The following is a 21,701-nucleotide window of genomic DNA, read 5'->3' as shown; positions in this document are numbered from 1 at the left end:
AAGGTTACAGTGAACTATTATCACACCACTGCACTCCAGCCCAGGCCACAGGGTGAAACCATGTCACTAAAAAAATAAAATAGTTCACCTCTGAACATGCCCATGTCTGTGTTTAACAAAAGAAAAGGCTCTCCCTCCACTTCTTTCTTTTTACTTTTTCTCTTTTTTTTTTGAGACAGAGTCTTGCTCCGTTGCCCAGGCTGGAGTGCAGTGGCATGATCTTGGCTCACTGCAACCTCTGCCTCCCGAGTTCAAGTTCCCACCTTAGCCTCCTGAGTAGCTGGGATGACAGGCCCGCACCACCATGCTGGGCTAATTTTTGTATTTTTAATAGAGATAAGGTTTAGCCATGTTGGTCAGGCTTGTCTTGAACTCCTGGCCTCAAATGATCCACCTGGATTGGCCTCCCAAAGTGCTGGGATTATAGGCATGAGCCACCACACCCAGCGTTAGTTTTCCTCTCTTGATGGCCATTTTATTGCAAGAATATACATACTACTTGGTAATTGCTGAACTTCCATTAAAACAATATTATAATAAATTCAGGAGCTTTACTATGCAGATTCCTTGGCCCCTCTCCAAATGTATGAAATCAGAGTATGAACCTGTCCAGGAATGCGTATTTTTAAAAGCTTAAAAATGATTCTGGGGGGCAACCAGGATTTGAGGTTCACTGGATGTTATTCTCAATGCCCCTACTTCTTCACCACTGCTTTATGAATTAATCTATTGCAATGTGCACCCCATGCCTACCTCTCCTTGGTTTTATCAGCAGGGACCTCTGTTACACCAAGACCAATGACAATAGTTAAATCTTAATCTTTGACCTGCCAGGCAGGTCTGACATTGATGATTATTCTCCTTCTTGAAATGCATGCTTCCTGCCTTCTCTGGCATTACTCTCTCCTGCTTCTTGTGTTTTGTCCTACTTTCACTTCTTTTTCTGGGGAAGTTTCTTGGGCTCTTCTTCTACTTGGTCCTAAAATGTTTCCCGGGACTCATTCAGACACTCATTTAAAATTACCAAGCATCAATTATGTACTAAGCATTGTTCTAGAACCTAGATACTGGGTATAGAGCAGTAAACAAAACAGACAAGGTCTCTGCTCTGAAGGAGTTTACATTCTATTGGGTTCCTGCTTCTTCCTGTTTTATATCAGGGAAACCTAAGTTTTGTGGACCTCTGAAACTGTTATCAATATAATGTGCAATAATATTATATGTTCCTGAGAGAAGTTTACAGCCTTCATCAGATTCTCAAATATGCCTGGGCCCATATGAGATTAAAATCTACTGCAATTCATCTCTTTGTGAGATCTTATCACACTCAAGGCTTCAATTATTATGGATATGCTGATAACTCCCAAAGATAGCAGAGCACAGAGCTGAACTCTCCAATACGTGGTCACTAGTCACATGCAGCTACATAAATTTAAATTAATTGAAAATGCAGTTCCTTAGTCACACCAGTATTTCAAGTACTCAACATCCACATGTGGCTAGTGGCTTCATCGTGGACAGTACAGATAGAGAGCATTTTCCTCACTGCAGAAAGCTTTATTGGACAGCACTGGTATGGATCAAACCAAGGATTTGAGTTCTAGCTTGGCCACTTGTTTTCTTAGCAACTCAGAGCAAATTTCTTAACCTCTCTCTACATTCCCATCCTTTTATCTGTCAAAATGTAAGCAACTTTACAGACCTGCTGTGAGGATTAAGCAAGTTAATTAATATCCAGCACCTAACGTGGTAGCGCTTCCTAGTTTATTTTTTGTGTTCCAAGCTCTTATGTTCTCTTACTCGGGAGGCTGAGGCAGGAGAATTGCTTGAATCCGGGAGGTGGAGGTTGCAGTAAGCCGAGATCGTGCCACTGCACTCCAGCCTGGGTGACAGAGTGAGATCCTGCCTCAAAAAAAAAAAAAAAAAGAAAGAAAAATGTGAGTTGGCTGGGCATGGTTGCTCATGCCTGTAATACTAGTATTTTGGGAGGCCAAGGTGGGGTTATCACTTGAGCCCTGGAGTTTGAGGCCAGCCTGGACATCGTGGTGAAAACCTTTTTTTAAAATAAATAAAAGAAAAAAAAATGTGAGCTGCTCTTGGCAGTTTTGTAAGTAGTAACTATCTTCTAAATAAGAAATGGTTAGCTTTTGTATGGTTTTATGTGATGAGTTGGAGATAATATTTTAAGTGTCTTCTGTGGTGTGGGTGTGCAAGCCCTTGAGGAATTAATTTCACTCTTGCATGTGGGCAGGAGTCCTGAATATGACTTGATCATGGAGAACCTCTGGTCTGTAGACTGGTCTTTGTGGAACCCCGTAAAGTCAGTGTGAACCACAGTAAGCTCATCTAGGTGTCCTTATCTATGTCATCAGAGAGATGACTCTATTTCCCCATACTTGGTTATTTTCTCGCATTCCCTTTTTGTCCTCCTATGCCATACATATTTACATCAGAGTTGTAACTTTTCAATATAAAGTCATTTAAACAACAACAAAAATGCAGCACTTAGCAGAAGGCTTGGCAAGTAAATAAATACATCCCCAACAACTGTTAATAATGCTTATTTTTCTCTTGTGCCATCGGGTGGAAGAAGAAAGAGAGACAGAGAGAGAGAAGGAAAGAAAGGAAGGAAGGAAAGAAGGGAAGGAAGGGAGGGAGGGAGAAAGGAAGGACAAGAAAAAAATTAAAAATAATACTTATTTTTAGTATCGTACATTTGCAGAGGTACAGAGCTCTCTTAAATGTCCCACAGCAACCTTGAACTGAGCATTCCCACCACTGAATTCACCATCTTTTTCTCCTCTCCTTATACTCCACAAGTAAAGATTCATATGAACTAGAAACGCAACCCCACATCAGTTTGACACCAAGTCCTACAGACCTTACTTCTTTAGTGACTCTCAAATCCATCCGCCTTCCATTCATCACTCCCACGGCCGCTGTCTGAAACCAAGCTCTCATCCCTCCTCACCCAGATTACTTTAACAGGCTCTTCACCGCCCTCCCCGTTGCCACTCTGGCCCCACTCCAGTCTATCCTGACACTGAAACAATGGTCTTACGGAAACACAGATTTAATCATGGCTCTTCCTGGCTTAAAATCCTTTAGCCTTCCCATGATTTCCGAACAAGTTCCAACTCCTTATCTCAGCCATAACAGCCTCATAACCTGGCTGTTGCCTCTCTACCCAGCTCCCTCACCTCACCTCCACTCTCCACTCCAGCCCTTCTACTTGCCTCTGCCTTTTAATTTGCCCTTCTACTGGCCTGGTAGAGACTTTTCTCCCACCCTTCTTTGTCCCAGTAATTCCCATCATGGAAGCAATGCAGTTTAGGGGTTGAGGTTAAGGGCTCCAGCTTTGGACTGCCTGAGTTCAAGTCTTGACACTTCCACCTATGCTGCTGATGTCCAACCTCTATAAAATGGGGGTGAAAATAGCATCTATGTTCTTGGGGTTTTGGGAGAATTAAATAAATACCCACAAGTACTTGGAAAGATGAGTAGACACACAATATTATAGCTACTATTATTCTTCAAAAGTAGTAAATCTTCCTTGGTGGCCACCACCCACATTATAGTCCTGTATCACCCTGGACTACCTTTTTTTTTTTTTTTTTTTTGATACAGGGTCTCAATCTGTCACCCTGGCTGGATGCAGTGGCAGGATCTTGGCTCACTGCAACCTCTGCCTTCCAGGCTCAAGCAATCCTCCACCTCGGCCTCCTGAGTAGCTGGGACTACAGTTGTGCCACCATCACACTGGGCTAATTTTTGTATTTTTTGTAAAGACAAGTTCTCACCATCTTGCCCAGGCTGGTCTTGAACTCCTGGACTCAAGGAATCCACCTGCCTCGGCCTCCCGAAGTGCCGGGATTACAGGTGTGAGCTACTTACTGCATCTGGCCTGCACTACCCTTTATCATGACAATTATCATACTCCTTGGGATGCAGTGATTAATGATTCATTTCCCTAAACCTTCTACCATACTATAAATTATTTGAGAGCGATGGTCCCATTGTGTCATTTTTTTCCACCCACAGTGCCTAGCACATATTAGGTGTATAATACATATCTGATGAATGTGCAAATATGTAGCCCTATCTTCCCTTGAGGTATTTGTAAAAGTCTCCACTTCCACTGAGTACTCACTGGTCTGCCCAGAAAGATACCTTGCTGAGTACTCTCAAATCGGCACAGATTGCACCTTCCTTCCTTGGGCATACTTTTTGAACATCTATGTTGAAAGTACCCTGAGGCTGGGCGCGGTGACTCACACCTGTAATCCCAGCACTTTGGGAGGCCAAGGCGGTTGGATCACGAGGTCAAGAGATTAAGACCATCCTGGCCAACGTGGTGAAACCCTGTCTCTACTAAAAATACAAAAAAATAGCTGAGCGTGGTGGGCATGCCTGTAATCCCAGCTGCTCAGGAGGCTGAGGCAGGAGAATCGCCTGAACCCGGGCGGCAGAGGTTGCAGTGAACTCAGATTGCGCCACTTCACTCCAGCCTGGCAACAGAACGAGACTCCATCAAAAAAAAAAAAAAAAGGAAAGGAAGGAAGGAAGGAAAAAGAAAAGAAAAGAAAGAAAAAGAAAGAAGGAAGGACCCTGCTAGGCCTTGCTGGATGTGTAAGGCATGGCCCGTGACCTCAGGGAGCCCACCACTCCTGATACGTCATTCATCCATCCATGTTTCCACCAACTATGTTTTAGGCATTGGTTCCAGGCATCTGGAGATGCCGACTTGAATTAGACATATGTGGACCTTCCCCATAAAGAAGCCACTGTAACAAAACCCACCAGGATCTTCCTAATGCCAGGGCTCCTCTTTCCTGCCCCATGTCAAAGTTGTGGTCCAACTCTCAGTTATTCAACATGAGGAAGCTGCATCTCAAGCCTGACAGCACCTCCAGGAGAAGGTGGGAAGGAAAGAATATGGCTCTCCATTTAGGCACAACCAGTGAAAGTAAAAAAAAAAAAAAAAAAAAAAGGTGTTGAAAACCAAGGCTACAACGTTTTTGTTTCTTTCTTTCTGAATTATCTATTAGTATTAATTTTTTAAAAAATTGAGACTGGGTCTCCCTATGTTGCCCAGGCTGATCTTAAACTCCTGGGTGCAAGCAATCCTTTCACCTCGGCCTCCCAAAGTGCTGGGATTACAGGCGAGAGCCACCACACCCAGCCTATCTATAAGCTTTAAATTTTCATGCCAATCCTTAGCTCTCATGAATACAGCTCATCAAGCTCTGGCTAGGAAAAATAAATAAATATTCTTTATCCTTTTTCACAAAGGGTAAAGGATCCCTCACCTACAATAAAATTCTAGGCCTATCACCACACATAATTAAAATAATTATACTTACCCTATTATATTCCTCAAATGCGTTCTGAGAAAAGGCGCAAGGAGAAACTGTCAGCTTCAACTCTCTTCACTTGCTCTTAGGTAAAGGAGCACACCACCTTTTTCTAGTTTCCCACATCCTACTAGCTTCCTTGGCCTCAATCACTACTTAACTTCACAGTGAAATCTTCAGCTCTCTTAAGAGAATAAATACAAATTAACCAGGTCACTTACTAAACCTTTACTCAGAGGGTAATGTGGTCAACCAAGTTGCTTCCCAGAACTTGAAGTTTGTGAGAACTGGTCAAAACCCTGGGCCAGCCTCAAGGCCAGCCTCCCTCCACTCTCCACACACGCACCCTCCCCTCACTTTCCCCCACCCCTACTCCCTGGGTCCCCTTCCTGCCCGTGGAAAATCTCTTGCTTCCCAATGCAGAGTATTCATGTTGGAGAAGGAAGTCAGTGCTGAAAAGCTGCAGAAAGTTCTTAAGCCCAAGGCAAGCCAGAATCCATTTTATGCCCAAATCAATCTTTCTTTCTTTCTCTCTCTCTCTTTCTTTCCCTCCTTCCCTCCCTCCCTCCCTTCCTTCCTTGACAGAGTCTCACTCTGTCACCCAGGCTGGAGTGCAGTGCTGCAATCCTGGCTCACTGCAAACTCCACCTCCCAGGTTAAAGCCATTCTCCTGCCTCAGCCTCCCAAGTAGCTGAGATAACAGGCGTCCACCACCACTCCTAGCTAATTTTTGTATTTTTAATAGAGGTGGGGTTTCACCATGTTGGCCAGGCTGGTCTTGAACTCCTGACCTCAAGTGATCTGCCCGCATAGGCCCCACAAAGTGCTGGGATCACAGGCGTGAGCCACCACGCCCGGCCCAAATCTTTGTTTTCAACAATCAGTATGATCTTGATCCCTTTAACTAAACTGCTCCAGTTTAATGAGGAGTTCAAGTAACTTCTCCATCCATTTCCTCTCACAGAGTCAGCCAGGACACACAGAGGGCCTTCACTTCTGTTTCCCACAATGTCCCAACTTCCTCTCCACCAAGAACCCTCAAACAATATTCCCAAGTGTGTTTCTTTTTTTTTTTTTTTTTTTCTTTCAAGATGGAGTTTCACTCTTGTTGCCCAGGCTGGAGTACAGTGGTGTGATCTCAGCTCACTGCAACCTCTGCCTCCCGGGTTCAAGTGATTCTCCTGCCTCAGTCTCCCTAGTAGCTGGGATTACAGGTATGTGCCACCACACCCGACTAATTTTGTATTTTTTTTAGTAGAGATGGAGTTTCACCATGTTGGTCAGGCTGGTCTCAAACTCCTGACCTCAGGTGATCCGCCTGCCTCTGCCTCCCATAGTGCTGGGATTACAGGTGTGAGCCACCGCGCCAGGCCCCAAGTGTGTTTCTAATGAAAGACACACAACTACCATTCAGAGCTTCAGGTCAGCCTCCAAGGACATGTCTTACCACACTGGATTGATAGAATTCAAGCCAAACAAAGGAATGTTTTAGGTTGTCTTGTTACAGAAAAATGTACGTGTGGTTTCTATTAGGCTTCTGGAAATGTGAAAACACCTAAAGGAACTCCTCTCTCTAAGGAGCCATCGACTTGGGCTTTCAACATACATACCGCTCTTTGTTTGATCTCTACTTGGCTTCTCTTCCCCTACCAACCTCTGAAAAGTTGCCCCTAGAGTTCTGTCCAGAGTCTCTTTCTCTTCTTCTCACATGACACATTCTTCTCCAGCAATCTCATCCTTTATCTGTGCAGATAAACGGTCCTTTATCTGTGCTGATAAATGTTTAACAACTAGATTGGTGGAGGGGGCTGATTTATGGCTCCAACAAAAAGCCACACGTTCACTCCCAAACCTGTATCTAAAACTCCTACTGTTCCGCCAAGCTCCAGTCCCCCATATCCAGCTATTTACAGGACGTCACCAAAACCCTACCTCCCTAGGCTCATCCTACAGCCTGTCCAAAACTACCCCTTCCCCCTCCCACACCCTCACTTCTCCCCAACAACTCCCATCTGCCTTCCTTAGCTCAGTCACCTGCATCACCATCCCTCGACTTAGTTGCACAAACAAGGAAACACAGAAATAGTTCCAGCAGTTCTCTCTCCTCCACTCCCTACCTCCAATCTATCACTGAGTTATATTGGCTCCGACCTTTGAAACATCTTTTATATCCATCCTCTCCTCTCTATTCCTATTATCCTTGCTCTAGTCCAAATATCAGTACCACCCTGGCTGCATAAGAATCACCTGGAAACTTTTTAAAAAAAGAAAAAGGTTCCCATTCCCTCATTGATCCTGGATTCTGATTCAGGGGGCCTGGGTTGGAGCCTGAAGGAGTTTTAACAGGCATCTCAGGTTTGAAAACTACTGACGTCCCACTCTATTGAAACGGTCCTTTATCTGTGCTGATAAATGTTTAACAACTAGATTGGTGGAGGGGGCTGATTTATATTATTTGCCAATTTCTGCCATGTATACTCCCACCATGATTGATTTCTGCTATCAGTGAAATTGGCATTCGGAAATGATATGCACAATCGGCATCTACAAGTGGATGCCAGCTGGCCCCAGCACACTAATGTGCCTAGATGTTATTATTATTATCATCATTATTACTATTTGAGGCCAAGTCTTGCTAGCTCTGTCTCCCAGGCTGGGGTGCAGTGGCATGAACATGGCTCACTGCAGTCTTCAACTCCCAGGCTCAAGCAATCCTTCCACCCCAGCCTGCTGAGTAGCTGGGACCACAGGTGTGCACCACTACACCCAGCTAAATTTTTTTCTTAATTTGTAGAAATGGGGTCTCCCTATGTTGCCCAGGCTGTTCTTGAGCTCCTCGGCTCAAGCGACCCTCCCACCTTGGCCTCCCGAAGTGCTGGGATTACAGGCATGGCCCAGCCCTGTTATCTTCTAAAACGGCTCTAGTCAAGTCTCTTCCCAAGTTACAGTCTCTTGAAGTCTTCCTATAATGTCACAGAATACAGTCCAAAGTTTTCTGCCTGCCACACAAGGCCTTACTACATGAAACTGACTTCCCCAGCAGAAAGCTCTTCCTGAGGCCTTTACACTGTTTTCCTTTCTGGGGCTCGGGCTCCCCAAATCTCCCGTGCACATTCATTCCTGCAACTTTGTCCATGTTGTGCTCTCCGCTTTCTCTTCATTTCCCTTCTATATGATCCATATCTTCCACCCTGGCCTACTGGGCGCTGTGTCACACAGAGGCCTGTCCCTTCCCTTGGTACATTCAAATATTAACTCATTGACTTTTTTCCCTGCTGACCCAGAGCTCTGCCTCCCTTGAGCCATAGGGCTAATGACAAATCCAAGTCGGCACAGTTATTACCAGTGAGACTGGTAGCTCTGCCCGTGCGGTGGAGAGAACCTGTTGACTACATAAGAGAACACCTCCTTTAGTGCAAACTCTGGCTGCTTTTTTCAATTCATTCAAGATACTGCATACTAATATGTTGTATTTAATACTAGGAATAAACCTTCCCATTAAAACACTTCTTCCCCATCTACAAAGTGCTCCCATGTATATGCTTCCAACTTTTCACCCTCATGAGGTAAATAAGAAACGTACACACTCTGATCCCCATTTTAAAGATGAAGAAAATAGGGTGGGCACGGTGGCTCATGCCTGTAATCCCAGCAATTTGGGAAGCCAAGGCGGGTGGATCACTTGGGGCCAGGAGTTGGAGACCAGCCTGGCCAACATGGTGAAACCCCGACTCTACTGAAAATACAAAAAATTAGTCAGGCGTGGTGGTGGCCCTTGCCTGTAATTCCAGCTACTCGGGAGGCTGAGGCATGAGAATCACTTGAACCTAGGAGGCAGGGGTTGTGGTGAGCCGAGATCGCGCCATTGCACTCCAACCTGGGTGACAAAATGAGACTCCATCTTAAAATAAATAAATAAATATAAATAAATAATAAAGATGAAGAAAATAAGACTTCACAGGGATACATGGCACGTCTATGAGCAAACTGTGCTGGTAAGCTAAGAAACAGGGATTTCAATTTAAGGTTTTTTGTCCCTGAATTCTTTATTCTTTCACCTTGAGCACACTCCAGTGCTGGAGCGTAACATTCACTTGGAGAAGGGGTGGGTGGCAGGAATAACCTCACTGATGAAACTGAAGGGACTCTGAGCTTGGGCTGGGACTCAGGGGCTGGGCTGAGCTTGAATGTTCACTCTGCCGCAAGTGTCAGCCATCTCTGCTCTGCAAGTGGCAGCCCTCAGCCAGAAAGCAAGAACATCTGGGAAGTCCAAGGCAAGTGAAAACCTTGAAACAAGAAGTAACGAGAGTCTGCTCTGACCAGTTTGAGGCAGTTTGCCAGGGGATGGCACCTGCCACTGAGGTCACAAAGTCACAGGTGAAACCATAGAAATAAACAAATGACCAGCCGGGCACCGTGGCTCACACCTGTAATCCCAGCACTTTGGGAGGCCAAGGCGGGCAGATCACGAGTTCAGGAGATCGAGACCATCCTGGCTAACATGGTGAAACCCCGTCTCTACTAAAAATACAGAAAAATTGGCCGGGCGTGGTGGCGGGCACCTGTGGTCCCAGCTACTCGGGAGGCTGAGGCAGGAGAATGGTGTGAACCCGGGAGGCGGAGCTTGCAGTGAACCGAGACCGTGCCACTGCACTCCAGACTGGGCAACAGAGCAAGACTCCATCTCAAAAAAAAAAAAAAAAAGAAAGAAACAAATGACCATACCAGAAAGAAAAAAAAAAGAAACCTGCACTTGAAAGTAGAGCTATCTTGGCCGGGCGCAGTGGCTCATGCCTGTAATCCCAGCACTTTGGGAGGCTGAGGTGGGCAGATCACATGAGGTCAGGAGTTCGAGACCAGCCTGGCCAACATGGTGAAACCCCATCTCTACTAAAAATACAAAAATTAGCCGGGTGTGGTGGTGGGTACCTGTAATCCCAGCTACTCAGGAGGCTAAGGCAGAAGAATCACTTGAACCCAGGAGGCAGAGGTTGCAGTGAGCCGAGATCATGCCATTGCACTGCAGCCTGGGCAACAAGAATGAAACTCTGTCTCAAAACAAAACAACAACAACAACAAAAAGTAGAGCTGTCTCAACAACCAGCTGGGGAAGAAACAATAGACAATCCAAAAAAGACAGAGCAGTGTGCCAAGGCATAGGCCAGGACTTCCCAGAGCTAGAGCCAGGGCTGGAGAGACTTCTAGGAGACCAGTGATGTTTGGCCTGCAGCCCAAGGGGGAGTCTTTGGGAACCAGAGATGCCAGCACCACCTCATTTAGGCACAAGGACAGGAATCACAAGAGCTCGGCAAGCTGCAGACAGAAATGCTGGTGCCCTGGGGGACTCTTAGGAAACAGTCCTGGTAGCAGTGCCAGCTTGGCTTTTCTGCCAGCTGAAGTCAACATAGCTTGATTTAGGAGCCAACCTGGAGTCAGTCGGGGCAGCTGATTCCCCAGAAACGACGACTGAACTCTGGCAAGAACATTTTAGAAGCAGCCCAGGTAACAGGAGCACTGGTCCATTCACATCTGATTGAAGACCAAACTCAATTAAGACTCAATATGTTTTTAAGACATTTTTTATGACTATGGTTTCCCAACTGGCTATTAATTTTGCTATCACCTGTTTCCCTCTAGTCAACACAAGCCAAACCTCTTAAAAAGCCAAAAATATGTGAATTCCGAAAGGTCATGAGGTGGGAAAGACACAGAGAGCCTTGTGTTCTTCCTGGAGGGCCCAGGAAAGAGGCACCCAAGGAAAGGAGAAGCTGATGCACCTGGGAAGGCAGATGGATTCTTGGGTCCTAAAGGGACAAAGGAAATGTAGGGGCAGGGGATTCATGGAGAAACCCTATCAAAGACTAACGGCTCCAGTGACCTCGGAGCTCACGGACAAGCAGCCTGCAAGCTGTGCTGTTTTCCAGAAAGAATCCTTTCAGCTTCCTGCCTCCCCTTCCCTGTCCCACTCCTGTCCGCCCCCCAACTCCTGCGGATCCAACCACCATCCAATTTCATTTGCCCTTAGCCCTGGGAAAAACTGGCTTATGGTAAAACCATTATCTTGTTTTTTCCAATTGGAAGACATAAAAACAGTCCTAACCAAGAACTCTGGTCATTAACACTCACAGAGTGCCCTGGGGGGCCTGGGGAGAAATCCTCGCATTGACTGGGGCTGGAGTCACTGTGTCTAGGTGTAATTGCCACAAATCTGCCCAATCAGGCTCCTGGCCTATATCCAATTAACTCTCTTCAAGTTCAGTCCCAGGACCCACTGAACTTGGACAAGAACATAAAAAGGATTTTGATGGTCCACAAAGTAGATAATTCATGTACTTTAACTCATCTACTATATTTTTTACTATATTCATCTACTATAATTCATCTGTTTCCACAATGCCGTTGTCCACTCAGGATTAAACTCCATGTCTTCTCTGCCAAGTACTTTGACAACCTTCTGATAAGCTTGTCATACCACACATGGTCACTTTTCATTAGCATGGAGGCAACAGGTACTGGATAATTCAGGATATCGAGCAGAAGAAAACAGAAGTTGACTAATCCACAAATCATTTATTTTTAGTTTGAGAATTTTAATGAAACACACACACACACGTATGTCCAATCACACTCCTGGCCTATATCCAATTAACTCTCTTCAAGTTCAGTTCTGGGACCCACTGAACTTGAAGGGACAAGGGTGAGGACAAGGACATAAAAATGGACAAGAACATAAAAAGGATTTTGATGGTCCATAAAGTAAATAATTAATTCATTCAGAAAACACTTTTTGAATGGCAATCTGTACACAGAAAACAGATGAGAGGCAAGCTTTGGGTGAGCCAGGTGTCCAGTGAGAAGGTAGCAGAACAAATTTGCCTAAGACCCAGCCCTGCCCTCCAGAACCTCAGTGTGTGTTTAGGAATAGGACTTAAAGTATAAAGATAGTTGTGAATAACCAATTCACATCATAGGGGAAGGGTCAACTAACAGGTATTGAGTACCTATTATATGGATTTTTTGCACACTATCTCACTTAAAAGTCAGTATTTGAAGAAAATAATATTCTTCTCTCTCCCTCTTTTTTATCAAACTCAATTCTTTTATCTTCAACTCCTTTAAATCACAAATATGGCTGACCACAGTGGTGCATGCCTGTAATCTCAACAATTTGGGAGGCCGAGGTGGGTGGATCATCTGAAGTCAGGAGTTGGAGACCAGCCTAGACAACATGGCGAAACCCCACCTCTACTAAAAATACAAAATTAGCCAGGTGTGGTGGCTCACGCCTGTAATCCCAGCTACCCTGGAGGCTGAGGCAGGAGAATTGCTTGAACCCAGGAGATGGAGGTTGCAATGAGCCCAGATCATGCCACTGCACTCTCGCCTGGGTGACAAAAGCAAAACTCCATCTCAAAAAAAAAAAAGGAATACAAGTGTTCGTGAAGATTTTCCCATGATCAGCAAATTTAAAAAAATATATAGAAGTGTCTCATTTTTTTGCAATCAAATACCCCAATCTGCCCTAACTCCAAGGGCTGGTCACCATAACTATAACCCATCTACAATGCAATGCATGTTCTTTGTCATCTACACAGCCTCTGCTACAACAAGCTCCTAGAAACGCTTTTCCAAACTCATGGCTAGGAAGGCCATTGTGTCTGTGATTGTCTGAATAGTCTGTTAACTCTGCTGTGTATTACGGTGTGCATTAAGCATTAAAGTGATTGTTCTCACTGAGGAGATCAGACTCAGAGTTTGGGGGGAAATGACAGGAGCACAAAGGACTAGCCCCAAAAGAACCTCCACTTCAATCACCAAGCCATACCTGGAACTACCCATTTGCAGACTTGAAATTTGAAAATAACCCACCCGTACACACACTCTACATGTTGAGAGATACTTGTTCTTATCACTCAGAATGCTCCCATTCTCCTGGAATTTTTTGCCCATTACTCACATTGGGGAGTATGAAAAGCAGGAAAAAAAAAAACAAACAAAAAAAACCCAGCCTTTCACTGTTTCCTTATCTAGGATACTGTTCATCCTATAAATCAAAAAAGGGATTTGCATCAAATTCTTTATGACCATTTTCTTCTCAGATTGATTTTAGAGAGAAGGTAATTGTGATGGTTAATTTTAGGTGTCAATTTGACTGGATTAAAGACTACCTAGGAACTCGGTAAAGGATTATTTTTGGGCATGTCTGTGAAGGTGTTGCCAGAAGAGATCAGCATGTGAGTCTGAGTGGACTAGGTGGGGAAGATCCGCCCTCATTGTGAGTGGGCACCGTCCATTCTGCTGGGGGCCTGGAAAACAAAAACTGAGAAAAGGTGAATATGTGAATGGAACTGCCAGAGTTGGATTATATTCTTCCTCTCTCTGTCCCTCAGTGGCTCTCTGAGTTCTAGGCCTTTGGCCTCAAACCGAGAGTTACAACATCAGCTTCTCTGGTTCTGAGGCCTGCAGACTTGGACTGAGCCACGCTACCAGCATCCCAGTGAGAGGTGACACCGTGCTGGCAGTCCTCACAGCCCTCGCTCGCTCTCGGCGCCTCCTCTGCCTGGGCTGCCACTTGGGCGGCACTTGAGGAGCCCTTCAGCCCACCGCTGCACTGTGGGAGCCCCTTTCTGGGCTGGCCAAGGCCGGAGCCCACTCCCTCAGCTTGCAGGGAGGTGTGGAGGGAGAGGCCCGAGCGGGAACCAGGGATGCATGCGGTGCTTGCAGGCCAGCTGGAGTTCCGGGTGGGTGTGAGCTTGGCGGGCCCCGCACTTGGAGCTGCCGGCCGGCCCTGCAATGAGGGACTTAGCACCCGGGCCAGCAGCTGTGGAGAGTATACTGGGTCCCCCAGCAGTGCCAGCCCACCGGCGCTGCGCTCGATTTCTTGCCGGGCCTTAGCTGGCTTCCCGCGGGGCAGGCCTCAGGACTGCCCCCGCCTCCGTGGGTTCCTGTGCAGCCCGAGCCTCCCCGACGAGCGCCGCCCCCTGCTCCATGGCGCCCAGTCCCAACCCAAGGGCTGAGGAGTGCGAGCGCACGGCGCGCGGGACTGGCAGGCAGCTCCACCTGCAGCCCCCGTGCGGGATCCACTAGGTGAAGCCAGCTGGGCTCCTGAGTCTGGTGAGGAAGTGGAGAGTCTTTATATCTAGCTCAGGGATTGTAAACACACCAATCGGCACTCTGTATTTAGCTCAAGGTCTGTGAGTGCACCAATCGACACTCTATCTAGCTGCTCTGGTGGGGCCTTGGAGAACCTTTATGTCTAGCTCAGGGATTGTAAACACACCAATCAGCACCCTGTGTTTAGCTCAAGGTTTGTGAGTGCACCAGTTGACACTCTGTAGCTAGCTGCTCTGGTGGGGCCTTGGAGAACCTTTATGTCTAGCTCAGGGATTGTAAATACACCAATCGGCACTCTGTATCTAGCTCAGGGTTTGTAAACACACCAATCAGCACCCTGTGTTTAGCTCAAGGTCTGTGAGTGCACCAATCGACACTCTGTATCTAGCTGCTCTGGTGGGGCCTTAGAGAACCTGTGTGTCGAAACTCTGTATCTAACTAATCTGATGGGGACATGGAGAACCTTTGTATCTAGCTCAGGGATTGTAAATGCACCAATCAGTGCCCTGTCAAAACAGGCCACTCAGCTCTACCAATCAGCAGGATGTGGGTGGGGCCAGATAAGAGAATAAAAGCAGGCTGCCCCAGCCAACATTGGCAACCCGCTGGGGTCCCCTTCCACAGTGTGGAAGCTTTGTTCTTTCGTTCTTTGCAATAAATCTTGCTACTGCTCACTCTTTGGGTTCACGCTGCTTTTATGAGCTGTGACACTCACCGCAAAGATCTGCAGCTTCACTCCTGAACCCAGCAAGACCTTGAGCCCACCAGGAGGAATGAACAACTCCAGATGTGCTGCCTTAAGAGCTGTAACACTCACCGCGAAGGTCTGCAGCTTCACTCCTGAGCCAGCAAGACTATGAACCCACCAGAAAGAAGAAACTCCGAACACATCCGAACATCAGAAGGAACAAACTCCAGACGTGCCACCTTAAGAGCTGTAACACTCACCGCAAGGGTCCGTGGCTTCATTTTTGAAGTCAGTGAGACCAAGAACCCACAAATTCTAGACACACCAGGGTCTCTGGCGTGTTGTGGGACTTCTCAGCCTCCATAATCATGTTAGCCAATTCCCCTAATACCCTCCCTTCTCCTCCCTCTCTCAGAACTCCACCTAGGCTCTGTGTCGCATACATACGCACTTATCATGGAGTCATGCATAAATTGGTACTCATCTATGTAAAATATGTGGCAGCCAGACACGGTGGCTCACGCCTGTAATCCCAACATTTTGGGAGGCTGCAGCAGGAGGATTCCTTGAGCCCAGGAGTTCAAGACCACCTTGGATAACGTAGCAGGACCCTGTCTCTACAAAAAAGTAGGGAAATTAGCCAGGTGTGGTGGTGCATGCCTGTAGTCCCAGCTACTCAGAAGCTGAGGTAGGATGATCACTTGAGCCCATGAGGTCGGTGGCTGCAGTAAGCGTGATCGTGCCACCGCACTCCAGCCCAGGCAATAGAGTGAGACCCCATCTCAAAAAACAAATACATAAAATAAAATATGTGGAAAACAGAGCACGGAGCACAGTGGAGCAATAGCACCAGAGCCAGGCTCATAAGGCTGGGTCCAGCACTGACTCTGTCATGGACTCCGTAGAACACAGAGCAAGTTGCCCCACCGTTCTGAACCTCAGTTTGCTTATCTGTAAAATGAACTGAGTGTGCTAGACAATCACATAGGCCCTGTCTAGCCGTAAAAGTCCCATGACGCTAAGCTAAGAAATCTTCCATTAAGCCTGTTTGAAGGCTAAGTGGAAGACACAAAGATTGAGAAAGAAGGGAGTTGCTGGTTATTCTAAAACACGTGAACTAAACCACGAGGGTAGGCTGACGCTGGCTGGACAGTGGGGAAAGAATAGCAGTCTAAGAACAAACATGGTTTAGAGGCAGCTAACAGAGACACAGAAATGTGGCTTCCTGGTTCACTTCCTGTATACTCATTTGATAAGTGTGTCCTTTAACTGTTACTCTCTTTCCAGGTTATCATCTTATAACAATCTCTAATTTTATTAATAAAATCATGAGCCAATACTTCACAGCAGGAACGAATTCGAGGGATAAACTATTCTAATTCTTTCTGTTTCTTTTTTCTTTCTTTCTCTTTTTTTTTTTTTTTTCTGAGACAGGGTCTCTCTCTGTCACCCAGGTTGGAGTGCAGTGGTGCCATCACAGCTCACTGCAGCCTTGACCTCCTGGGCCTAAGCAATCCTCACATCTCAGCCTCCCGAGTACCTGGGACCACAGGCATGTGCCACCACACCTAGTTCTTTTCTTTCTTTTCTTTTTTTTTTTGAGACAGAGTCTCACTCTGTCACCCAGGCTGGAGTACAGTGGCGCCATCTCAGCTCACAGCAACCTCCACCTCCCAGGTTCAAGTGATTCTCTTGCCTCAGCCTCCACAGTAGTTGGGACTACAGGCGTGCGCCACCACACCTGTCTAATTTTTGTATATTTAGTAGAGACGGAGTTTCATCATTTTGACCAGTCTGGTCTCAAACTCCTGACCTCAAGTGATCTGCCTGACTCAGCCTCCCAGAGTGCTGGAATTATAGGCGTGAGCCATTGCGCCTGGCCACACCTGGTTATTTTCTGTAGTTTTTGTAGAGACGAGGTCTCACGACATTGCCCAGGCTGGTCTCAAATTCATGGGCTCAAGTGATCTGCCTGCCTCAGCCTCCCAAAGTGCTGGGATTATAGGCGTGAGCCACCACGCTTGGCCCTAATTTTTTCTTTTTCAAACAGGAAACCAACAGCCCAAAGAAGGTAAATGACAAGTGTAAAGTTACAGAGGTATTTAGTAGCACTGCAAAGAATAAAACTCGAGTTTGCTGACTCTCGGGGCTCTTTCCACAACACCAATGCTGCCCTTAGAGAACAAGAATGTCAAACTCCTGGTGGGTAGAGAAGGCATCTGAAACTTTTTTCTTAACCCTCCGGTGCTACAGCTCACGAGAAGGATAACTGTTAACAGTTGCTCATTCTATAAAATGGATATGCCATTGTTGAGTGTGTTGATCTTTTTTGTTTTGTTTTGTTTTGTTTTTGAGGCAGTCTCTGTCGCCCAGGCTGGAGTGCAGTGGCGCAATCTTGGCTCACTGCAACCTCCCTCCACCTCCCCGGTTCAAGCGATTCTCGTGCCTCAGCCTTCCAAGTAGCTGGGATTACAGGCGTGTGCCACCACACCCGGCTAATTTTTTTGTATTTTTAGTAGAGACAGGATTTCACCATGTTGGTCAGGCTGGTCTTGAACTCCTGACCTCAAATGATCCGCCCACCTTGGCCTCTCAAAGTGCTGGGATTACAGGAGTGAGCCACCCCACCCAGCCTGGTTGAATGTTTTCTATATGCCAGGCTGTTTTCTAACCACTGGGAACACAGTAATAAACAGTGCCTTGAGGCAAGGTCCTTGCTCTGAAGGACCTCAAATTCTGGTGGTTTAGCAGAAGGGATGCAGAAATGAGAGACAGATCATCAACAGAGAAAAATAAAAGAAGATGATAATTTCAGAAGAACAAAGTGCTATAAAGACAAGCTGAAGAATGTAGCCTCAAAAAAGCTAAAAAATATGTTTTTAGGGCAGAGAGTAAGTGGCACAGCCTGGACAGAATCCATGCAGATCACTCCAGAGTCCGTGGCTTTGCAAACTACCCCGTATTGTGTGGTGAGCGCAGCAGTTTGATAGCAAGTAGAGGATGAATGATCGATTGAGTGGAATGCATATCATCAGAAGGGATTCCAGTGTAATTTTAATTTTGAAGGGAATTCACAAGCAGATTCTAGTAAAATCTGGCCGGGCGCGGTGGCTCATGCCTGTAATCCTAGCACTTTGGGAGGCCGAGCAGGGCAGATTGCTTGAGCCCAGGAGTTCGAGACCAGCTAAGGCAACATAGTAAGACCCTCGTCTCTATAAAATAAAAAATAAAAATAACATTCTAGTGAAATCTGTTTTGATTTTAATTCATCCTAAGGAATCTCTACCTAGTCATAATAGACACAAAGATTATAGTTTAATCAAATATTTCTCCCTCTCATCTCTATATGTTGGGCAAAAAACAGACTTAAATGTTTAATTTCCTACTTCCCTAAATATTAAGTATGGCTCTTATACATCTTACATGAAGTACATATTCAAACAATACCTGTCATTGATGTTGATGGGGATAAAACATCACAAAACTAGTAAAAGACTAAGTGCTCATAAAACATCCTTCAGATATAACAAGTTAAAGCATTTCTTTAAACATAAGAATTACATGCACCTAGTCCCACAAATACAGCTTCACTAAAGATGGAATAAGCATTTTAGGGGACATGTAAAACCAATCCTATTCCCACATATGTCTCCTATCTCTCAGAGGCAATCTTTAAATCTTACCTTGGTTCTTCTATACAATCTCACACTTTTCTAAGAAAAGTTCTCACTGTATCTTCTCAGTAGCACCAAGAGCATCTTCTCCCCTAATTATAATCCAATGTCACTCATTTCAAATTTGGAAGACACTGCTGCCCTCTATTCACTTAGGGCCCTCCGCAGGGCCTGGTGGCAGTACTGCTTAAGCTGACATCAAAGTTTCATGAAGCCGTTTTATAGGAAATTCAGCATGAGGCAAGATATGCAGAACATCCCCATGGCTAGTTACTCATCCCCTGCCCTTAACCATGAGAAGGGCAGATCAGGTTCCAAAAGTGCACCAGGAAATACTAAGAGACAATAGAGCCTGCGTTGTCCGATCACACACGACACTAACCACTCTCTAAACCGTTGGCTGATCACACACGACACTAACCACTCTCTAAACGGCTGTCTTTTCCAGGTCTGCCAACCCCAAATGACTCAGCAAAGGTGCCCGGCAATGACGAAAAAACAACGCAAGCCCCAGGGCCTGTCCTTCGGATCAGATAAGCTTGGCCCCAAATGACACCCATATGAAAACACTTCTTTCTCCTAAATTTAAAGGGGAGAGGGACAAAGGAAGTAACCAGGAAGTGAGTACCTACAGGATGTCAGGAAATTGGAGAGGTGCTTTATCTTATTTCATCTGCAAACCAGTCTTCAAGGTAGGTATTATCATGATCACCAACGTATGTAAGAGGAAGCTGATGATGCAAAGCTGCCTGCGGAAAGAACGCTTGTCCCAGGCTGGAATTTTACTCCATGGAAGCAGGATTGAAATTCTTACTGGGATAAAAGTCACACTCAGCTGCTGGGAAGGTATCTACCCTGGCCTTGTTAGAGGTGGGGATAGGTGAGGAACAGTGTTGGCATGGGCCATTATCAATGGGATTTTACAAAGATACAGAGCCTTGGAAGAAATAGAAACACATTTCTGTTTCTTAGCTGTCCCTGATCACCCTCGAATTCACAATCAGTAGCGACCTGGGACTTCAGATGCTCCATTGCTCAGCCCTCTTTAGGTTTACTTTGTCCTCCCCTATAATAAAACAAGCAAGATCCAGAAATCTCCCTGAGGTGGATAGGTTTGAGCCCAATTGCTGATATTAAAACAAGTATCATACGCAACAGGCAAATTAAAATTTCTTTCTGAAATTTGAGTTAGTATTCCAGGAGCAAAAAGTACTTAGCCTGCCCTAGGGAATATCCAGGTTTAAAAAATATATACCTATATATTGCCGGGCACGGTGGCTCATGTCTGTAATCCCAGCACTTTGGGAGGCTGAGGCAGGAGGATTACTTGAGGTCAGGAGTTCAAGACCAGCCTGCCCAACATGGCGAAACCCCGTCTCTACTAAAACTACAAAAATTAGCTGGGTGTGGTGGCACGTGCCTGTAATTTCTGCTACTTGGGAGGCTGAGGCATGAGAATTGCTTGAACCCAGGAGGCAGAGGGTGCAGTGAGCCAGGATTGCACCACTGTACTCCAGCCTGGATGACAGAGTGAGATTGTCTTAAAATAAAAAGAAATATATACTTGTATATACATATATACTTATATTTAATATATATATGTGTATTAGATATATACACGTATATTTATTAGAAAACATTTATGTTTCTGCATGTATATATTCTGCTGTATTTTTCTGTTTAAGCTGGATTAGAGGTTTGGAGTTATTTGCATACTGCCAATTGTTTCTTCCTAACCTTCTAAGGATACTGTTGAACTGATCAAGACCATGAATATCAGTCATTTCCAAACTAGCCACCCAGAAAGGCCTTAAACTAGTCATTAATTAAGGTAAAATGCTCTAGAACTCTAGATTCTCCATGGCTATGAGGAACAAGGTCAGAAAAATGCACTGAAAGTAACTCAAAAATATCTAAATATTGAATTCTTTACTTCAATGGTGCCTGTGAAACACAAGACCCAACTTTCACTTCCCTACCCATTCTTTCCTGGAGAAACGAAAGGGAAGCCTAGTGGTTCTACATCTGGCAAAAACGGAGAAGAGAAGCAAAAGGCCTGGTTAGAAGAGAAGCAAAAGGCCGTGGCCAGAATTCCCTAGTCAGCAAAGCCCCAGACATCTTTGCCTATTCTGTGAAATGAATGAAGTAGACCTAATATTGAGAGTAAATTCCTTCTGTTTTCCAAAGCAAAATGTCTATCCAACTCCACTTATTAAGGAAGGTCTTCTTTTTTTTTGAGACAGAGTCTCACTGTGTCGCTCAGGCTGGAGTGCAGTGGCGCCATCTCGGCTCACTGCAACCTCCACCTCCCAGGTTCAAGCAATTGTGCTGCCTCAGCCTCCTGAGTAGCTGGAATTACAGGCACCCACCACCATGCCTGGCTAATTTTTGTATCTTTAGTAGAGACAGGGTTTCACCATGTTGGCCAGGCTGGTCTCGAACTCCTGACCTCAGGTGATCCACCTGCCTCGGCCTCCCAAACTGCTGGGATTACAGGCGTGAGTCACCGTGCCTGGCCAAGGAAGGTCTTCTACCGGAAAAAATGTCCTTCACAAGATCTGGCTAATCGCCAGGATTACCAAATGTAACAGTTACTGCTGTCCTCTCCTTAGATGCACTTGTTACATTTTTATTATATGTTTTTCCTTTAAGCTCTGTTGGACTTGACTGTCACATTTTAAATTTTTACATTTGTTCACAATTATTTGCACTGACTGCCTAATGGATGGTCAAAAAAATCTGCTGTCGGACTGGGTGCAGTGGCTCCCATCTGTAATCCCAACATTTTAGGAAGCCAAGGAAAGAGAACTGCTTGAGTCTGGGAGTTCAAAACTAGCCTGGAAAACATAGTGAGACCCTGTCTCTATAAAA

The 21,701-nt window shown here is 45.6% G+C and overlaps 1 protein-coding gene across 15 annotated transcripts in view; it reads right to left on the bottom strand.

Annotated features, from left to right (window-relative positions):
* The window catches only part of GRAMD1B (GRAM domain containing 1B), a 267,819-nt gene that overhangs the window by 153,108 nt on the left and 93,010 nt on the right, over window positions 1-21,701 (bottom strand). For 6 of the 15 annotated variants that reach the window (XM_063671523.1, XM_063671524.1, XM_063671525.1 and 3 more), the window contains one exon: window positions 1,801-1,902. The exons of 8 other annotated variants lie outside the window; for them this stretch is intronic. In XM_063671523.1, the coding sequence (XP_063527593.1) occupies window positions 1,801-1,902 (102 nt within the window). Of the gene's footprint in view, window positions 1-1,800; window positions 1,903-18,839; window positions 19,196-21,701 lie in introns of those variants that run through there. One more of the 15 variants, XM_054437578.2, reaches the window with a different exon arrangement.

The sequence above is a fragment of the Pongo pygmaeus genome, chromosome 9 (assembly GCF_028885625.2).
Source record: "Pongo pygmaeus isolate AG05252 chromosome 9, NHGRI_mPonPyg2-v2.0_pri, whole genome shotgun sequence".
Lineage (NCBI taxonomy): Eukaryota > Metazoa > Chordata > Mammalia > Primates > Hominidae > Pongo > Pongo pygmaeus.
Note: the sequence above shows the minus strand (reverse complement) of the source record. Positions and strands in the feature narration are given on the sequence as shown.